Source organism: Podarcis muralis, chromosome 3 (assembly GCF_964188315.1).
Source record: "Podarcis muralis chromosome 3, rPodMur119.hap1.1, whole genome shotgun sequence".
NCBI lineage: Eukaryota > Metazoa > Chordata > Lepidosauria > Squamata > Lacertidae > Podarcis > Podarcis muralis.
The window spans coordinates 80449006-80462546 of record NC_135657.1 but is presented as its reverse complement, the minus strand read 5'-3'; the positions used below and the strand labels follow the sequence as shown (position 1 = coordinate 80462546).

At 43.5% G+C, this 13541-nt stretch overlaps 1 protein-coding gene across 8 annotated transcripts in view; it reads left to right on the top strand.

Moving 5' to 3' along the window:
- Window positions 1-13302, top strand: part of PRSS35 (serine protease 35) — a 151975-nt gene extending 138673 nt beyond the window's left edge. For 7 of the 8 annotated variants that reach the window (XM_077926186.1, XM_077926187.1, XM_077926189.1 and 4 more), the window contains one exon: window positions 12022-13302. In XM_077926186.1, the coding sequence (XP_077782312.1) occupies window positions 12022-13282 (1261 nt within the window). In that variant the 3' untranslated portion in view covers window positions 13283-13302. Of the gene's footprint in view, window positions 1-3115; window positions 3546-12021 lie in introns of those variants that run through there. The other variant, XM_028722874.2, reaches the window with a different exon arrangement.
- Window positions 13303-13541: the final 239 nt, after the last annotated feature.

The following is a 13541-nucleotide window of genomic DNA, read 5'->3' as shown; positions in this document are numbered from 1 at the left end:
TGAGAAGGATAATAGCTGGAGTGGTGTGTGAGAGCTGAGCTAGAAGGCGGCAGAAGCCTGAGGGTGGGAGACATGCTTGATTTCTGGGAGAAGCAAGACCTTCTAGGGTGTTAATGCAGTAAGCCCTTCTATCATAGGCTCAAGTGTAAATAAACCATATATAATAAAAACACCACAGTCTCTGCTGTCCCTCATTCCACGGAAACTAGACCCTGGGTAAACTCCTGGAACCCTTGGAATCTTGCACTGCTCAGAGAATGGGGTGGTGTGCGATACTATAACTAAATTGCATGGAGAGGGATGTCCCTGCTCTTCAATAAAGGTGAGACCACTATACTATCTTCCCATTTACACAGCCAGTTTTATAATGGAAGCTTATGTAAGTCTTATGGCACTCAAAAACAAGAAAGATATATGAGCTTGACTTGGAAGAATGACTCACTATGAACTCTTGTATCATCAGTGAAGAGATGTTAACCAAAAAATGTCAGTAACCCACAACAGAAATAACAAAACATAGCAGATACTTCCAAAACACAACCACTTTGTTTTAACATGTTTTCCTTTCTCTTCCTGTTTAGTTTGGAAACTCTTCATTGTGATGGTTTTGTTGTTTGACACTTCTTGTGTTTTATCACATTATATAAAAGACATCGAGGAAATTCTGTCGCTTCATATTACTGAACTTCAAGTGTACAGAATACCAAATGTAAGACAGCAAGTAAAAGAGCCTAATTGTCTCTTCTACTGTGCTGGACTCAGCTAACATCTAGCTGTGAGGATAAAGAAAAGCGGAGAACATTTACTGAAGCTGCTGCCTCTACATCATTTGTCTATAGCACGGATGGGGAACCTATAGCCCTCCAGATGTCATTGAACTACGGTTCCCTTCAGCCCTGCTGTGCTGTGCTGTGCTGTGCTGGCTGCAGCTGATGGGTGCTGAAGTCCAAGAACACCCAGAAAGCTACAGTTCCCCATCCCTGGTCTACAGCTTAGCCATCTCTATGTGACTCATTTTTTGTGTCTTTTTGGGTGAATGGGTGACAAAAGAGATACTATTGCAAATGATTTTATTTATTTATTTTTTGCCTACCTGCCATACCTCAGCCATACTTTCCCCCTGAATGTCACTTGGAGAGGATTCTGCTTGGCTCACTTAGATGAGTCTGATATCAAACTAAAACTGATAATACCAATACTAATACTAATAATAACAAAATCCTGTAGTAAAACACTGTATTGATACTGAATGTGAAATGCAAGCAAAGCTAAGATAAAGCATAGTGTGGGTATTGAGAATATATTTAGCAGAAGCTAGAGATCAGTCTTGGAATACACAAAGTAAAAACAAGAGGATGGAACTTGCTAATCAAAGGATATGAATTTTAATGGCTTCCATCCCATTGGATAGCCAGTACATGGTGATAGGATTCCATTTTCACATTATATTCAAAAAGTGCATTTATGCTTCTTGTGCTGCTTGTGACCTGCATGAATACTGTTGATTTGGGATATAACACAAGAAAGAAATCGATGGTGGTTTGGGCATAATTTTTAGCAATGCAAGCCATTTATTTTTAAGGCTGTGAATATGTGTTCAAACCACTTCAACCATACTCCTAAAATGGCTTAACATAGTTTCATCCCAATTCAATATTCCAGCTTGTCATTAGGGACTTATTTAGCAGATGTGACAAGGCCCTTTGTGGGCTGTGGTTACTGAGGGGAAAACACAGTTCTGTCCTGTAAATGTTACAAGGCTGAGCTTGGCTCTGACATTAAAAACTCTTTACAAGGACCTCATTCCAAATGAAACCCTGTTGACAGGGGTGTCACTTAGGGAGATGAGGGAGGCCCCCAGTCAGGGCTGGCTCAAGACATTTTGACACCTCAGGCAAATCACAAAATGGCACCAACCTGCTAGGGAATTAGAGTTTGAGTAAAGATCTATACCAGGAACAAGCTGGGAATCAAGAGCTACATAGGGAACAAAGTGAGGAATCAAATCAACCTTACCTGATGGTTGAAGTGCGAATCAAAGGAGGAGAAAGGGGTCTGCTCTGAATCACACCAGGGGAGTGCAGACCCCCGGAGACCTCAGAGAGCAGAAACTCATTCGCATTCCGTGTGCCGAATCTGACCATGCTGGCAATGGGCTTAGCAACAGTTCACACTCTATTTTTCATGTAGGGTTGTCCACTCACTTCTTGTCTGCCTTCAGTGCCTTGTGAAGAGCAAAGGTGTGCTTTCAATATATTTCCCTTCATCAAGAAAGGTTAGGACATGCATATAAGGATAGGAAACCACTTTTCCCCTTCAGCTTTCAACAGTTCAATTCTATGCAAAACTTCTTTTTAGCAGGTCCCACTGAGTTCTGTTAGGCTTATTCTCAGGTAAGATTAGAGTCTAGATGATTTGCTAATCTTTAAGGTATCCCAGCACCAAGTTCAACCAGAGTCCAACTATCCATTCAAACCACGAAGCTCACTGGGTGAACTTGAGGAATTTCCTGGACATATCCGGAATATTGCATTAGGAAGCAGTGTCTGGGAGAAAATTCCTATAAAATGTTCAGGACAATCCAGATGTATGGCAACCTATGTTGGCAGTGTCATTTTTGGCGACTTTCCTTTAAAATAGCTCAAAAACTTCATTTTGTGGGGCCAAAACAAAAAAAAGCTCAACAACTTTGCTGGAGGAAAACCCTAGCTCAACAACTTTGAAATATAGCAACCAACCTTCCACACCCTAACCTACCTCAGAGGTTTGTTGTGAGGATAAAATGGAGAGGCGGAGTGGGAGCCATGCAGACCACCTTCAGCTCCTTGGAGGAAAGGAGAGATATAATTACAGTAATAAAAATGCCATTTGTTGTTTACGGGCAACAATAATGAAAGATACTTTTAATTTAAGGAAATTATATGACTGATATTTTGATGGTATACTTTTATACTTTTCTTTTCTTCTTTTTTTTTGAGGCGCGCGGTGTGTGTGTGGGGGGGGGGAGTTGGCAACCACCACCGAACTTGCCCCGCGCGAAACGGCGCCCCCTGTTCCTGGTGACTCTCGAGCAACGTCCCCTCCGCCAAGCGGGCCGGGCGCGGCAAGCGCGGGCCACGCCTGTCCTCTTCTGGCCCGCTTCGAGCTGGTATGGGAGGAATGTGCCCCTTTCAGCCTGTTGCTCCCTCAGCAACTGCTGCCCCTTCACGGCTGGCGGTCGCGGCCCGCCCTCCCGCCTCTTTCTCCCGCGCCTCCTCCCTCCAGGCCGCCTTTCTTCCCCCTCCTTTGGCGCGTCCCTTCCCCGCCCACCCGGCAGGGAAAGACCCTGGCGGCTCCCTCTCCGCCGCCTGCAGTCAGGAGCCTCGTCCAAAGCTGAGAGGCTGCTGCTGCTGCTGGTGCCGCCGCCCTGCCTCCGTTGAGGGCTGAAAGTCCTTTCCAGCTTCCTGGGCATCTTGGCTTTCTGCTTTGGGCTTCCAGAAGAGGCTCGCTGCAGGGTTGGCTCGCGAAGAGCACCGTCGTGGCAAGAGGCTTGGCGAGCGGGGCAGGTATGGCGATGGCCCGGGCTTCGTTTCAAGGGCGTGTTGCTCTTTGGAGGTTAGCGGTTCCTCCTGTGTGGAATCCCCAAAGCGACACCTGGCAGGGAGGGAAGCCCCGCCTGGCCGAAAGGGACTTCGCTTCGGATTAAACCCGTTGGCACTGGCACACCTTCTGGGGCTGCGTTTGTGTGGATGGTCTCTCTGTGTTGATACTAACGATGAATGAATTCTTGATTTTGTTGGAGCCAATGGTGAAATGGATATACTACACTTGATCTTAGCTAAAAGGTCGGGAAGCAATATTTTATAAAAAGGGGGTGGGGTGGGGGAATCCAGATCTTCGGGGGATACCATGAAATTGCACATCAGCAAATGATGCTGCAGTCCCATCCATGCACACTTTCTTCGATGTGTCACCGAATTCTAGTCAATATGCCTAGGAGCAAACTGTTCATTTAAAAGCTCCCTCCACCCTCCAGCAAATTAATAGGGACGTTTCAAAGACACCGCTTCATGGCAGTGCTAGAGTTTGCCCAAATGAGTGGCGGCTCTGAGCTAGACATCAATCCTTTATGTTCAGCGGATGCTGCTGGACAGCATTCTAGGAACGGAGAGCATCGCTCTGTGACTCCTAAGAGGGCTACGGTGAGGAGAGTGAGCAGGAATTTAAAAGTTTGCACTTAGACTGCAGCAGGGGGAAGCCTGGGAGCTGTATATATTGAGTGTGCTCCTAAGTAGGGTTTATGCATAAGAGAGAGGTATTAATTTTTATCAATAGCTACATTTTGCACGGTTGACAGCCAAAAAGCCTTGATTTAAGTGTCTACTGTGCAACTTTGTCTTTGCAAGCGATTTTGCTGCTCTGGAATAGCCAGCTTTTAAATGCAGAACCAGCCGCAGAACTAGCCATGTCTTTCCTTTTTGGAAAACTGACACTAATTTTATCCAGATTGCTGCTTCTAGCACTGACAAGCTGTGTGTTGGAATCACAAAAGTCTCTTGACTAAGGTTACTTATTTGATTTTCAGCCTCGGAAGCCTTGTTTAAATAAATGAAATGAGCTCAGGAGAAAGAGATGGAGAAGCTGAAAGAGGGGGAGAAAACCCTAAAGAGCGGTTACACTTAAATAAAAATGACAAAGGGATTTTGATTAGTTGGTAATAGAGAGTAAATGTGAGGCTGTGTATCCCCTTAGAGCCTTTGGCTGGAATGAGTTGTGGTTTCTGCAAGTTCAAAGAACACTAAGCAGAATGAATTATATGAATTGTTAAAGCCAATTTCCATCTATTTTAGTCTTCTTGCAAGGTCATTTTTATAAGCTTCGTGCTTAGGTACCAATACTTGGTTATACAGTATGGTGTTCCAAAAGTTGAAAAAGTCCTCAAACTGGGTCCAGTTGTGGCATGTTTTATATATGTTTCCTATATTTTATTCTATGTAATAGAGCTGATAATAAATATCTACAAATGAGTAGATAATGTACAAATGAGCATTTGGATCGTAAATAATTCAACAACTACCCAGCTGTATGTTACTTCCCATGGATGCAGGCGGAAGAATTTAGAAGAGAAAGTTACTTCGTAACCTATGAAGGATGCTCCTTAGAGACTTCATCACAGGTCTTCTTACATTGCAAAGTGTAAGGAGATTAGCGCTGACAGCACTAACCTTAAGAACGTAATGAAGCCGTCACCAGAAACAGAGAAATAACAGTTTCTTTGCCAACAGCAACTCTTTCTCTTCTTGCAGTGGTTTCAGACTTTTTCAGGGATCTGCTAATGGAAATTCATCTTCCTTTGGGACTCACCTGTCAACTGCATAACTGAGAGTTTGGTTGCAATTTCCATGCCTGCCCCTTCAGCCTCTGTAGCATATGCTTATAACTGGACACTGATGACCCATGCACAAAGTTCCTGTGGCTTTTGAGCCACTGTTTTGGAAACTCACCACTCTTATTATACTTGGAACATAAGTTGTTGGGGAGGGAGGGAAGTAACTGAATTTTCTTGAAGGCTTTTAAGATCCAGGAATTCCCTGCAAATAACCTTGTAAACTATAAAAAGTACACCTTCTGGTACAGACTTCAGTGTTTAATGCTTCCTCTCTAAAACATGCCATGAATTTAGCAGTACTGTATGCATAAGCCTGTCAAAAGAGTGGTTGTCTGGTGACAGGTACCATTCTACTGATTCCTTAAAATAACTGTGTGTGCCAAAATGTGCCTTCATGCATAGGTTACGTATATGTAACTGAGTAGAATTCTGGTGCTTACAACCCAAAATCTTCTTGCCACCTATTTGGTGTGCTTTTGAGGTTGTTTTGCAGTGTAGGCATCAAAGATAATTTGCAGAAAGAATAATTTAGCCTCGCTTGCACATAACACTAAGCCAAACCAAGAGCAAGCAAGTGGGCACCTAGAAGTTTGCGGCCACTTTGCTCCTCTTCTGGCCTTGTTGCTACCATGCTATACAGAGCTGAGTTGTGTTTGGACAAGTATTATATGTGAACGTGGTTTGTCTCTTTCAACTGCAAGTGGTAATCCAAGAACAAACCTTGGTTATAGTCCATACTATCACAGGCCCAAGTTTACACATAACCAAGCCAAACCTTGGCTTAGGTCTGGGTGGGTAGTGCAGTGACCACAGGACTAGAGGAGGAGTGTAGAAACTGTGATTTTCACTCTGGTTTTCAGCATACTTGTTTGTTCTTGCTGAGTCATAGGTCGGCTTAGAATTATGAATATTCTGGACCATTGTATAGTCTCAGTACTTTTATGAGAATGGGCTGTAATATGGAATGTAAATTTTGGTTCATTTAAGGAATTAACTAGGAGGCTGGCTTCTAAGGAAGGGTTGGAACACAGTAACTTGGAAACTCAAGTATTAGGTAGGTAAAGTGACCCCTGACCATTAGGTCCTGTCGTTGCCAACTCTGGGGTTGCGGAGCTCATCTATCTCTATTGGGCGAGGGAGCCGGCGTACAGCTTCCAGGTCATGTGGCCAGTATGACTAAGCCGCTTCTGGCAAACCAGAGCAGCGCATGGAAACACTGTTTACCTTCCCGCCAGAGTGGTACCTATTTATCTACTTGCACTTTGACGTGCTTTTGAACTGCTAGGTTGGCAGGAGCAGGGACTGAACAACGGGAGCTCACCCCATCACGGGGATTCGAAGCACCGACCTTCCAATCGGCAAGTCCTAGGCTCTTGTGGTTTAACCCACAGCGCCACTCGCGTCCCTTCAAGTATTAGGTACCCTAATATAAAAAGAGAATCAGGTATAGTTAGGCTACTGGAGTGGCTATAAAGAACACGACACCTTTATGCCATCTTCCAAGGGCAAACCTAGATAAAGTATTTTGTGCATTGAGCTCTTTTTTGACAAGCAAATTTATATAATATAATAGAGAAATTCCCCAAAGATCTTGGAATAGGGTAGCACCATAACCAATTACAGTAGGCAGTATATAAATATAAATATTATTTTTTTAAGATGAAGGGGTTTGCACACCCATCCTAAGGGGGGTAGCTGCCATCCTATAACAATATTACAGTAAGTTTCTGAAAAATAAGGTGGTACTTTCATTGGGGGGGGAATAGTCTGAAGTGTGCTAAGCATTTTTCAAAAAGATAAAATAAGAAGTGTAGCCCCCTAAAGAAAACAACATAGCAAGCTATGTGGAACAAGAAGCTGCCCTGGAGGATAATGCCATATTCCAGTAATAGTATACTCAAATGAAGTACAGTAAGAGTCTAAAAAATAAAAGTTTCAGCCTTCTAGGGAATTCAAAAAGTCTATTACTGGATATGTCTAGATTTTTCTGCCCTCTGGTGGCAGCACCACAAGCATACTTGCATGTTTAAAAATATAAAAGGAAAAAAAGCCGTATTTATTTACTTTAGTTCTTAGTCAACTCAGCCTTCAGGAGGGGTCAAAACCAGTAAGAATAGGCTGAAAAGCAAATATAAGAGACACTGTCAAATTTATAAATCTAGTTAAACATCTTAAATTAAACACTAGCAGCCTGCTCTCAGTTTACCTCTAATGTACTCCCAATCTGCCTTAAGTAGAAGTCTTGTAATGTTTCCAGATGATGAACTGCAAAGGAGAATAAGTTCCATGATTACTTTTTAATAATAAACTACTAAATATTTACTAGCATGGAAAACTTTCAATAGCATATCACTGTCCATTCCTGTGGGGCTGAGCCAGATGCTTCACCATCAAAATCAAAATGCCCACAATTGGGCAGGAATACATGTGTGGTCCCTTTCAAGAAGCTGTGCATTCCTCTACTTATGGTGGCCACTGCCAAAAGAGAGGAAAGGCATGGTTAAAAATAGAGCAGGTGCAGATTTGCATAAAATATGCTCATGCAAATTGATATGTACAGATTGAAATTTAGAAATAATGACTGAAAATTAAGTGGAAATATGGGGGAAGACAGTAGGGAAGGCTGTGTCCAGATGAGCTCAGTCTGTTGTCGAGGTATCAAATGTTGATGGCCAGCTTCAAGGCTGACAGTCTCTCTTCTTATGGTTCTTTATTTTTAAACCAGGCTTGGGCTGGGCAGCTCTTCATATAGAGGATGCCATGAAAAAGAGGACTATCCTCCTGGCAGCCCTCCAAACAGAGGACTATGTTCGGTGGAATGGGGCGTATAATCACTCTACCTGCAAACCAGAGTCAAGTGAGTGGCAAGCTGAGCTCTGGCCCCATTGCCATGGCAGCACAAAGTCTAGGAGGTTCAGCAAGAAGCTAAGGAACTCTCCAAAAGATTGTGCTTGTTTGATATGGCAAGTGTGGGCGTGAGCCAAAGAAAGACACTGCTCAGGGCTTTACTTCTTGGAGACAAGGCTGAGCAGGAGCAGGAGGAGGAAGATCTAGGTGCTTTTTCCTTCCATTCTTGGGGCCAAAGGAAGGAGAACCCAGGAGGGACAAAGAGGGAGGCAGGAGCTACAGCTAGAGCAGCTGAGGAACACTAAGAGTCTCCACTAGATCACATGTACCAAACAGCCAGAAGCTAATTGCAAGTTACCTTTCTGAGTTTGCTGTAAGCAGGGAATATATATTTAACAGACCGCAACGCAATACAAGAAGCTGGTGTGGTCTTTGTGGTGGTGTTAGGGCTGGTTTCAAAGAGTTGCAACACTCAGCCTGTTTTACTATAAAAACCTTCTAAGGGAAAATAAACCATTAACAACCCCAATCAAATCAGATCACCCGCATTAGGAAGAATTTGGGGGTAGTTCAGAAGTTTGAAACTGTTCTGTACGGTGCAGACCTAGCTGCTCTTCCAGCTGGATGTAGCACCCAGTGCTGCAGCGGACCTTTCCTTTAAGTTCCTGTTGCTGCTTCTAGAGTGCAGTTTGTGTAAGGATTAGAGCCAGTGCAGAACAGTGGTTAGAGCATTGGACTAGGGACTGGTATACCAGGGTTCAAATCCCCACTCCTTTCCATGTCATTTCCTGCAGATAACATGCTTAAGGCAAGGATACAGGCAGGGGTGCTGACTTGGGGCCCAGGTTATGGGTGCCCAATGGCGCCTGCGACATCAGCAGTGCTTTTGAGGCCTCGCGGGGTCTTAGAGGTCACACCTGAAGCCTCACAAGACCTCCAACGCAACTGGAAGGGCCTCCAACGTGGTTTGGGATGTCGCGTCAGTGCTCTGATGCAACGTCTGGTAGAAACCGGAAGTTGTGTCAGAGCCCTGTATTGTGGGTGCCCTGGCACCCAGAGCCCCCCTAGACCTGACACCTGTGGATAGAGGGATAGAGGCATTTTTCTTTGCCCACAACTTTCTCCTTGCTGACATTGTTGGAAGTGGAGTCTTCAGTAGGGCATGGAGAGAAGGCGGGAAGGGATCTGCTGTTTGTTAAAATGGTTTCCTGCCCTGCCTAATATTTAAACACCACCCACCGGACTGGGGGGAGGGAAGCTGAGTTGCTTCACAACTGACTGCTGTGTCCTTGCTACAAGAGATCTATCTGCAGAGGCCTGTCTTGTCATGTGGATTACCATCAAATAAAGACATGTGTGCACCCCGATTCACATAGCAAGATCCTTAGGCTTGCTGCACTAACAGATATGTTTTGAAGAAGGGATTTTGCCAACTGCTGTAGCTACACAAACCATTTCTGGATTGTATTGCTATTCCAGGAAAATAGTCCAGGTAATTTAAAAGCCATAGAATTAAAATATCGTCAAACCCACATTTCAATAATAGCTACTATCTTCCTTATTCTTTCTTTTAGAACTTGAGCCACATCTTTTGCATCTTTTTCACCTTTTCTTTAGCCTTTAATTCTGAAAACAATTATTATTTTTAAAAAACCTTTAATGTAGACTTCAGCCCTTTTTGAACTCTGGTATATATAATAACAACAAAAGAGAGCTCTTTATCCTGATCTGCACTTTAATTACAATATTGAACCATAGAGTCTAACCAGATGCATGTCCTTAAATGCCTAACTCTTAAAGTATAATTAGAGGTACTGCCATTTCCACACATGTCTGAGGCTTCCATAGTGGTGAATGTATAAAGTGGGAGAGGAAAGCAAGCTCCATTCTCCAAATGGCAGAAGTCACTGCATTTGTTAATATTGTAATGCATCAAATTCAACCTGTAAAAAGTCATGTTTGTTCCATTTACACAGTTGACTGGCATTCAGCAGGCGTGGGCATGATTTACTCTAAGTTATTAAGAATGCTACTTGACTTCAGGATACCTTGGGTTTTCTCCTTCCTTAACTTACTTGGAATGCCTGGGTCAGGCTTGCAAATAATTATTCACCTGATCACTAGTGATAAGAATGGTACTTAGATGCCCAGTCAGGGAAGTTGTTCTTTTTAAAAACATTTGATTTTTCTTTTACATCACAAATTACTAGTGCTCCAAGTTCAAATGAAACAGTGAAGATATACGGTAAATATCCCATTTAAGTTGACAACTATAGGCACTACCAATAGTAAATATTAGTATGTCCTCTAGGCCCAGTTATCCTTTCATGCCACCAGTTTATGTACTAACCACTGTACTGTAGCATACTTTATTACAAAACAACATGCCTTTCATTTATATCTTGAGATGTTCTTAGTCCACCTATGGGAAACACCATTCAGCTCTCTGTAGGCCCACAAAGTGCCAGGGAACCCTGTCCACTTTCCCCTACTGCCCAGATGACTAGCCATTACTGTTCCCATCCTGATAGGCAATGTGGCAACACCTATTTTAGCTACGTTGGGATTGCTGGGGAATGCACATTTAAGCTTGTGTTCTCCAGCACTGCCAATGCAGCTGGGGAGGGGACAGATTAAAGTGTGAGTGGGCGGGACAGAAGGTTGAAAGAAGATGCTGGTGTTCCATCCCCCCCCCCCATTAAGTCCTTCCCCACCGACTGTCAAGCAGCTCCACTTGCCTGTCAAAGTGCTGCATATGGCCCTCAGAGGGGGCAAAAAGGTTGTCCACCTCTGTTCTAGTCCATGAAAATACCTTGGTATTCATCTATTCATTAAAAATGAATATATCCTGCCCTTCACCATAAAACAGTTGTGGGATGGGTTACAGCAGATAAAATTAAAAGCAATATTGGCCGATGCTGCTTAGTTAAAGGCCTAGTGGAAAAGAAATGCTTTTGACCTCACACCCGAAAGTAATTAACATTGGTGTGATGTAAAAAGGAAGGAAGGAAGGGTCTCCATGAGTGTGTGTCTATAAAGGGAGGAGACAACAGGATTCCACAAGATTCCTAAGCAAAGTAGTCTAGCATAGAAAAAGGAAAGGAAATAAAATGAGGGAAGTTAGGCAAGGAAGGCGTGGCATCAAGGAGTAATTGCTTGAAAATCATGCCAGATGGAAGTGAAGGTTATTAACAGGGGTATTTATTCCTGTGAGAAGCAATTCCTATCCCCTTGCCATACAGATCAAGCATGTCATTGATCCCTAGAAGTTAAGATAACTGTGACAGATCTTCCAAGTAATATCTCATCTAGTTTGGCCTTTAGGTAGATAGAAATGCAGTGTGGAGCTGCATAGATGTCCCTAATCTGTCATTTTCAGGCAACATGCAAAGGGTTGTTTTTTTGTGTGTGTGGGAGCAGGGCTGGAATTTAAGCTGTGTAGGAACTTAATGATTTATCATAGTTTCAAAGTCAAGTGGTTAAAAGCAGAGTGAACAGAAAGAAAAATATTTTCATGAATCTTCCTGGCTTTTCATAGCCAAATTAATGACAATATTGTTAAATGTTTCTATAATCAAATACAGGACACAATTGCAAAGATCTATAAATAAAGAAAGATAATGATGGTGGTCTGAGTACCTTGTCCTACATATTCAGTTTATTGTCTTTCTAGGAGTGCTGTTGCTATTTTTAAGTATCTTAACCATGCTACAAAAATAGTATAATACTTATGTCATCCTTTAAATGGAAACATCTCTGAAGCTACAACTTTTAAACAAACACTTCTTGTGTTTTGTTTTTAACAGAAAACCAAGAGACACAATGGACCGTGCTCTTCTGTTACTGCTGTTTTCCACTCCTGTCTGGAGCCTCATGAATGGAATAGATGCAGAACAAGATTTCAGCTGGCAGTTAAGAAAAGTACCACAGATAGTGAAAGAAAAAACTTTCCTCCTTGACGCTCCTAAATTTGAAGCAAATGCCAAATTGGAGCTGAGTGGAGTGTGTGGGATTGAATGCCAAAGGACTCTCCCGGTGCCACGCCTGTCAGACTTGAAGGAGCTCCTCTCCTATGAGACTGTCTTCGAGAACGGCACACGGACCCTGACTGAGGTGAATGTCTTGGGAGCAGATCTTGACCCAGTGGCAAACACTACCACCAAGGTGCGCTCCAGGAGAAAGAGGCAGGTCTACGGCACTGACAGCAGGTTCAGCATTTCAGACACGCGCTTCCTGACCAACTTCCCTTTCAACACCGCTGTAAAGATCTCCACGGGCTGCAGCGGCATCCTGATATCACCAAAGCACGTCCTCACTGCTGCTCACTGTGTGCACGATGGCACAGATTACATCAAAGGCAGCAAGAAGCTGAGGGTGGGGTTGCTGAGGCTGAAATCCAAAGGGGACGGCAAGAGACGCAGGGGAGCCAGGAGGAGCAAGAGGGAAGTGTCAGAGGTCGAGGACCACCACACTGATGCCAAACAGCTGGAACAAGGTCCCAGCAAGAGATCTGGCAGGAAACAAAAGGCATCTGGGTTGAATGAGAGGAAATCTGAGCGTAAGCCTTCCTTCCAGTGGACCAGAGTTAAAAGCACACAGATCCCCAAAGGCTGGCTGAGGGGCATAACTGGAGATGTTGCAGTGGATTACGACTACGCAGTCCTGGAGCTCAAGCGTCCTCACAAGAAGAAATACATGGAGCTGGGCATTAGCCCAGCTAGCAAAACAATGCCTGGAAGCATGATCCACTTTTCCGGATATGATGCTGACCGATCTGGCCAACTGGTCTATCGGTTTTGCAGCGTATCTGAGGAATCCAGCGATCTCTTCTACCAGTATTGTGATGCCGAGTCTGGCTCTACTGGATCAGGGATCTACCTTCGCCTTAAAGAGCCCAACAAGAAGAAGTGGAAGCGCAAAATTATTGCCATTTATTCTGGTCACCAGTGGGTGGATGTCAATGGGGAAGAGCAGGATTACAATGTGGCCGTTCGAATTACTCCTGCCAAATATGCCCAGATTTGCCTCTGGATACATGGGAACAATGACAATTGTGCACAGGGCTAATGGCAGCCGATGCAAGATCAGTGCTATGAAGTGAAGAACCTGCAAAAATAAATGCTGAACGTACAATGACCTGCATCTGACTTTATTTGAACTTGAAACCAGCATTTTTCTGATATGCTGAAAACATTTACACAGCATTTAGCAGAATTTCTTTTTGACTGAGTTGTTTAAATTGACCGTAGATATGATGTGCACTTAAAGCCCCATATTGTATTACTGTATTTATTGTTTTTAAATTGTGGTAAATTTGAGTCATTCA